General features: G+C 40.9%; 1 protein-coding gene across 1 annotated transcript; it reads right to left on the bottom strand.

The window, feature by feature from the left end:
- Positions 1 to 5,677: 5,677 nt before the first annotated feature.
- LOC140889805 (uncharacterized) lies at positions 5,678 to 6,700 on the bottom strand. Its single transcript, XM_073297535.1, has one exon. It carries the CDS (start codon positions 6,698 to 6,700, stop codon positions 5,678 to 5,680), a length of 1,023 nt encoding a protein of 340 aa, XP_073153636.1.
- Positions 6,701 to 7,911: the final 1,211 nt, after the last annotated feature.

Here is a 7,911-nt window from a genome sequence, read left to right as displayed (position 1 = left end):
ATTGTGATAAGCCTTGCAATCTTATCCTGCGGTGTTCTAGAAGTTCCAAGTTAGGCAGTGGATATATTTGTGAAATTTACCTGTTTTACTCTCTATCTTATCTTGTTGATATATTTGTGATCTGAGTATAGAGCTTCATTGAAAGCTATCAAACTATTTTCTCGCTTTTAAAGTTTTTTGAGTTTCTTCAAAAGTTGATAACTTTGGTCTAGTTGGTTAACACCTACTCGACCATTCAAACATTTTTAAAGAAATTTTTTAAATTGTGTTATTCACTCCCCCCCCCCCCCTAAAAAAAACACATCTTCGAACCTAACATAGAATTTATGCTACTTCGAGAGCTTTAATATTAAATTTTAATATTGTGATACTTCAAGGCATTAATACAAAACTAGATGTATGAACATAAACAAAATTTGGGCTACTTTGAAAGCATAAATATTAAATATAATTGTTGTGCTATTTCACGAGCATTAATATAAACTAATAGTATTAACATAAACTAAATTTGTGTTATTTCAGGAGCATCAATGTGAAATCTAAATATTGTGCTTTTTCGAGAGCATCCTTACAAAGACTAAGGAATACAAACTATTTATGAGTTTAACTTGAAAAAAAATCGTGCGGATAACGTGTTATAATTTAATAATAGAAGAATAAATAAGTGATATTATTTCATTTAACACCTGTATTTGTAGGGTAAAGAGATTGATAGATAAAAAAGAATATTACAATATGATGATACCAAAATTTTACTTTGGGTTTGGTCTGTTAGAGCGGATCTCCAAATCTCTCACAAAGTGGGTCGGGCCGGGTATGACGTGCTTCTACACAGACAAAAACTTTGTTAGGGGGTGCAGAAAGTGTTTTTGGCATAATCCTTCTGATGCTTAAGTCAGTGCTCAAAAGATGAAGAGCGTAATAAAGCGAGAATAAAAGTGAGTGAATATGTGATCAAATGTGAATGTGTCAAACCATAAAAAATATCTGGTATTTATAGAGGCTGGAGGGGAGAGTTACCTTGTTGAAGTAGACTTCTTGTTAGGGTAAAACTCTATTCAAGGTAGGAGACTAGATTAAGTAGAACTCAATTACCATGGCGGCTAGGACTCTTGGGCCGACTTAATAATCCGATCATATCTCGAATTTTTTGTAGCTTATATTTATCTGTTAAAGATCCTCAAATATTTTCAATATCTAAGTTTTGGCATGTTGGGCCCAGGTCGGACCTCTATGTTACCCAGTCATGGCTCGGCTCAATGAGCTCAGGTGTTAGGGTGGTTAGGGCCATGGGCTCTCCCTTTTGTATGAATGGGTCCTTTTTATCTTGGATTTCTACACATGGAAAGACTAAATGGGCTTTGGGGAATTTCTCAAGAGTATGGGTTATTTGGGAGGCATCAATAGTACCTCTCCCATATGGTCTAAAGGAAGTATGAAATTTAGACCAAGTAGGCTGGTCAAGTCTTGAACCGGATGCACTAGGACTGAGCTACCTGGCTTAGCACAATGTGCTTCTTTTGAACGGTCCGGATCTCGATCCTTGTCCCTCTTTAAATGAACAGTTCAAATCTCTTGACGGTACGATTTCCTAGGCCAATGGTACAACAACGTGGCCTTAACCGAGCCGCATATCGGCACTATGATCAATGGTCAAGATCAATCCATCCCTTCTATAAATAGAACGGTATAAATTTCATTTTTCACTCTTATAGCGCACTCCGTTATTCTGTCAAATCTTCCAGAGCGTTCCCGACCCAAGATACAACTTCTCGAGCCCTTCTTGTCTAGTCAGTACCAATTATCCGAGCTTCTGTTCTATTTATAATTCCCGACCCGTCATCTCCTCTTGTAAGTATTTTCCATCTTTTTAAGTATTAGGTTAAGATGTCCTCCCCAGATGAGTCAACAGTTAGAGAGTTAGAGATTTTTGTAGATTCCCCTTCTTCTCCTCCTGAAGTGCCCGGACCATCCGACCTGAGCCCCTCTGATACTCGGGAGGCCAAAAGACACAGATATATACCATAAGCTCAGGACTGACGAGGCCCGACTCAAGGGAGAGGTTCGACCTTGGTATGAAGTTCTAGCTTCCTTTCTATGTCCAGATATGGACCCGACCATTAGGACCAGATCGAGAATGCCCTATACTTTTAACTTACTAATTCCCAAATGTCACGAACGAGCACACAAGCCCCCAGAGGGCTTCCTTAGTTTTACTATAGATCAGGTAAGGATGGGTCTTAGTTTTCCCGTCCCTGATATTGTACAAAATATATGTAAGTATTTTGATGTATGTCCGAGCCAGCTCTCCCCAAATTCCTTTAGTTTCATCCTTTATTTAGGTGTCTTATTTAGCTTCTTCCGAATTCCCCTAGACTTGGGGAATTTCATAAAATTTATCCAAATCAAGAAAACCGTCTCGGGCCTATTTAGCATATCTATCCGGACCGAGCACCAATTTTTGAAGGGAAAGCTAAGTTCTCATAAAGGTTGGACCAACAAGTATTTCTTTTTTCGGTCCAACCAACCATGGCTATGTCGAACAAACTGGGCCAGGAAATTCAAAACTCCTACTATCCCGGCCCGAGCCACTCATGCCTTTACCAATTCCTTGGCCAACATGAGTGCAAAAACTTTCGATATTGAGAGCTTAATTGAGGATGACCTGCTCTGCAAGTATGGAATTTGTAGGAATGGAATAGAATTCCGAGGTGATTTGGGTAGGAACACTCTACTCTTCTAATCCTTTGTTCTTTCGTGTATGCCCATTTTACTGATTCCTTCTCACTTTGTCTCTAAAATTTATTTTGCAAACAAAAGAATAAGTGAAGCAGAAATTCCTGCCGATTTTTGATCTGCGCCCAAGAGATTAAAAAGGAAGAAGCCCGAGGCTTTTGCTGAGTCTGCTGAGTCCGAGCAGCCGACTCCTGAGAAAATTGCGTGGAAGCCTTCCAAGAAGGCACGGGAGAGTGAGGCCCTAAGCAGCCATAAGTCCGATCCCCTTGATGGGGCCCCGTCACGAGGGAAGGGGAAAGAAAAAGTCCAGGTAGTGGACATTGACTCCCTTCCCGAGGACATGGCTCGGGTGACCCCGATCACCCCTACAGTCTGGGGATCTCCTTATTTTCCCGGCCAAATCCGGTCGGGAGCTTGAACATTCTTCAGCACATGGTCTCTTCTGAAGATTTAGATGCGGTTCGAGCTATCCCGGACCAAACGGCTGAAGATTTTTTGGCTCTGAGCTTCATGCAGGTACTATAACTTTCTACTACATCACCCAAGTTTTATTTACCTATCTTTCATGTAACACTTCATGCTTTCTTTTTCAGGCCCTTGTCTGGGCTGGAGAGGTCACCTACCGAGCCTACAAAGCCGGTTCTGACCATGCCCTGAGTCAGGATGCGATTGTGAAGCGAGTCGTCGTGCTGACAAAGTAGATGCGCAATCTTCAGTACGAGCATGACCATTAGGTGCATGAAATGCGATCTGATATAGAAACTGCTCAGGGCGAGTGCGACGAGGCCAAGAAGCGTATTACTGAGCTAGAAGATGCCCTCGCGGCTAAGGATCAGAGGGTCGGGGCTATGGTTGAAGTTGATGGGCTCAGAAGAAGTACTTTCTCGACTCTTCTGAATTTATTGATCTATGTCCGGAGAAAGCTGTGGGTTTCTTCGAGGATGGCTTCAAAGGGTGTTTAGCTCATGTCCAAGCTAATGGGTATTCCGAGGTTGAACACCCTTTCTCATTCCTAGACTCCGCCAAGGCTTTGGATGATCTACCAAATGAGGAGGAGAAGTCCGAGCAAGGAGGGGAAGAGAATCCCGAGGCTGAAGATGCTGCTGCCCCGTAGTTATTTTTTCCTTTGTAATTACTAACTTTGTGCTTCAAAAAAATGCTCTAAAAACCCTTTTGATTGGGACCATGCGTGGTCGTTTCTTTTCCTGTCGCGTACCTCTCCCTAGTTGGGATAATTTCACCCATTACTTTTATTTCATCATAAAATTGATTAAGTGTTGATGACCGGCCCGCTCAGGGTTTCAAACATTACTCGTAAAATTTACCCAATATGTGTGATCGCCCCAAACTGGGAAAAACTCTGAAATTTGATAAGTACAAACTATATTCCCGAACTGAAATTGAACAATATTCCCGAACTGGAAATAAGAATAAAATTTTGCCAACTGTAAACCAAATCCCAATCTGAACAATATTCCAAAACTGGCTGTAAATAATCTCGGACTGATACCTGGATTCAACATTGATATTTATAAAAATTATATAGTTGATAAAAGTCTTAGGTTCGTGTTCTGGTAGGGCTAATAAAGGAGGTTATGGGTGGCATGGGCTTACACATTGTCGAACTGGTCGGGCTTTTGATGGAGGCCACAAGTGGCATGGACTTACACATTGTTGAACTGGTCGGGCTTTTGATGGAGGCCACAAGTGGCATGGACTTACACATTGTTGAACTGGTCGGGCTTTTGATGGAGGCCACGAGTGGCGTCGGCTTACACGTTGCCAAACTGGTCGGGCTTTTGAGATAAAACTATATGTGACCGGAACAGGTTTATTTTATTAATTATTCAAAAATGTAACCAAAAAGTTGGATAACAACAAGACTCAATGTTTGAACTCGTAAAAAATAAAAACCAACTTTTACTAATAGCAAAAAATAAAATAAATAAAAAGAAAGTAAATAAACAACTCACAACCAGTTCGAAAAGACTCGGTATTGTCCTGGACACTTTTGTGTAATATTTTTTCAAGTGTTGGGCGTTCCATGGCCTTTTTTCTTTCTTGCCTTGAGAATCTTCTAAGTAGTAAGCGGCCACTCCGGCCTTCCCTACCACTTTAAAATGCCCTTCATATTTAGCATCCAGCTTTCCTCTTTCTCCATGGGGTTGGATTTTTCTCATAACTAGATCTCTCTCCTGGAAAACTCGGGATAGACCTTCTTATTATAGGCTCGGGTCATCTTTTTGCGATAGGCTGCTAATCTCACAGCCTCTCTAGCTCTATTTTCTTCCAGCAAATCTAAGTCCATAGCTCGCAGATCTTTATTATCCGGTCCATAAGCTATTATCCGAGCACTTTCCTGCCCGATCTTTGCGGGAAGGACTACCTCGGTCCCGTATACCATATTGTATGGAGTTTTGCCCGTCCCAAACCGAGTAGTGGTACGGTAAGACCATAGTACAGACAGGAGCTCCTCTACCCATTTTCCTTGGGCTGTGTCTAATCGCACCTTGAGCGCCTGAAAAATTGTCCTGTTAGTGACTTCTACTTGTCCATTGCCTTGTGGATAGGCGACAGACATGAAGACCTGCTCAATCTTCATTTCCTCACACCAATCCCAGACCTTAGACCCACAAAATTTCCTCCCCTTGTCCGATATGAGTCTTCGTGGAATTCTCAACCGACACACAATGTTTTTCCATAAGAAACTCAGTATTTCCTTTTCTGTGATTTTGGCCAGGGGCTCTGCTTCCACCCACTTAGAGAAATAGTCAACTGCTACCAACAAGAATTTCCTCTGTCTCGTACTGACAGAGAAGGGTTCAACGATATTCATTCCCCACTGATCAAAAGGGCAGGCTGCCATGACTGCCTTCATAAATCCTGCGGGTTTCCATTGTAAATTAATTAGCATGCCTTTGATAGTTGTAGCATGATTTAACTAGGACACATCTTTCTTCATGGTAGGCCAGAAGAAACCAGCTAGGATAGATTTTCTGGATAGGGCTATACTGCCTAAGTGATTTCCGCAACACCCTTCATGAATATCCCGTAGAACGTAATTTGCTTCGTCTGTCCCCAAACACTTAAAAAGAGGTTGAGAGAATGATCTTTTGAAGAGAATTCGACCAATCATCACAAAGCGCGGGGCTCCTATCTTAATTTTCCGAGCCTTCTTGTTATCGCTCAGGAGCTCATCTTTTGTCAAGTATCTGTGTATGTCATACTTCCAATCTCCCTCAAGAACTTCCGCTATTATGTCATCTAGACTTTCAAGTTGGGATACAAGCTCCTGACCTTTCATTCCGGGCTCGGGCGGTTCTCCCATAGAACCAGCTAGGCGAGCCAAGTGATTTGCCTTCTCGTTCTCACTGCGCGGGATTAACTCCATGGCGAGCTCAGCAAATTTATCTTTAGCTTTATCCAGTGCTTGAGTGTATCTTATCATCTTTTCATTCTTCATCTCAAACTTCTCATTGCTCTGCTGTATGGATAATTGGAAGTCTGAGTAGAGGACGGCCTGGGAAATACCAAGATTCCGAGCAGCTTTGAGTTCGAGCAGGAGTGCTTCATATTCCGCTTCATTATTGGATGCTCGAAAATATAGCCTTATAGAAATGTTGGTCTCCTCGCCCCAGGGTGAGATTATCACAATTCCGACCCCGCTTTTTGTTTGGAAATATGAGCCATCCACAAAAATTTTACACTTTTCTTCTTGTTCTAATTGGATGGTTTCTGCCAAAAAAATCGACCAATGGGATTTTATAGCGGTTTGGGGATCAAAATTTATGTCGTGCTCGCTCAATTCGGTGACCCACTTGATCAGTCTCCCTAATGCATCCGGGTTTGCAGCAATTTTTTCTAACTCACTATTAGTAAGGACAGTGATCGGGTATGATAGGAAATAGGGCCTCAACTTCCTAGATGTAATGACGAGAGATAGAGCCAACTTTTCTTGAGTCATGTAATTAAGTTCTGCTCCCTTCAAGGCATGACTAATGAAGTAGACGGGCAAATGGTTTATTTTTTCTTTCCTAACCAGGACTGAGCATGCAGCTTGAGGAGTGACTGATAGATAAACGAAGAGCTCTTCCCCCTGGACTGGCTTATTCAGTACTGTAGCTCTTTCAAATATGCCTTCAACTTTTGGAAAGCTTGCTCGCTTTGTTCATCCCATTCAAATTTTTTTGTTTTCCTAAGTGCTTTGAAGAAAGGAAAACTTTTATCAGCTGATCTCGCTATGAATCAAGCCAGTGTCGCAATTCTCCCGGACAATCTTTGCACTTCTTAAATATTCCTGGGAGATCCCATGGAGATGATGGCATGTACATGCATTCTCTGGGTTAGCTTCAATTCCCCTTCTTTTGACCATGTAGCCTAGTAATTTCCTTGTTTGATCCCCAGTGTGCACTTACTCGTATTTAACTTCAATCGGTAGTTTCGCAGAGTCCGGAACGTTTGGTCCAGGTGATAACTGTGTTTTATTTGCGTATTTTGATGTCGTTTAACTATTGTTTTACATGCATTCATGTGTCAATGTTTAGGCTTTATTCAAGTTTTGCTCATATTTCATGAATCATATCTACATAACATTCTCCTGGGTCTTTTGTGTAGGAAATGACAGTTTAAGGAAAAGTGTTACGCCTTAAACGCATAAAAATCTCGTGTTATGAGATTAATGTTTTTAATGCATTAACAAGTCTCATAATATTATGTTTTGATGATTACAAAACTCGGTTAATTGTTACTAACCATATAAAGTGAGATTTTACAGATTAGATTTATTGATGATTAAATTCTTGGAAGCTATTTTTAAGCTATACATGTATTTATAAAGTTTTGTATTGCTCATTGAATGGATGGAACATTGTTAAGAGATATGAAGAAAAAGACAAGAAGAAGCCAAAGTATGGAGCAGCAACTTCCGAAAATTACTGGGAATTTTCTAGGCATTGAAATCCAATCTTCACGGGTCATAAAATTTATGAGGAAGTTTTACATATACTGTCCAAATTTGAGAGCAATCCAACGGCTAGATATGGAGTTATGATTTTTCCACAAAAGTTGTGTAGTACCTATTTCTGCAGAACTTCTCAACACATGCTCCATGCACTCAAATCAGATTCAAATCTTTGCCAACTATAAATAGAGGTCATCCAAGGTCATTTGGAGACA

This window comes from Henckelia pumila, chromosome 3, assembly GCF_033568475.1.
Source record: "Henckelia pumila isolate YLH828 chromosome 3, ASM3356847v2, whole genome shotgun sequence".
NCBI lineage: Eukaryota > Viridiplantae > Streptophyta > Magnoliopsida > Lamiales > Gesneriaceae > Henckelia > Henckelia pumila.
Note: the sequence above shows the minus strand (reverse complement) of the source record. Positions and strands in the feature narration are given on the sequence as shown.

Coding starts and splice junctions, on each gene's coding strand:
- LOC140889805 (XM_073297535.1), bottom strand. CDS start 6,700: ATGACTCAAGAAAAGTTGGCTCTATCTCTCGTCATTACATCTAGGAAG.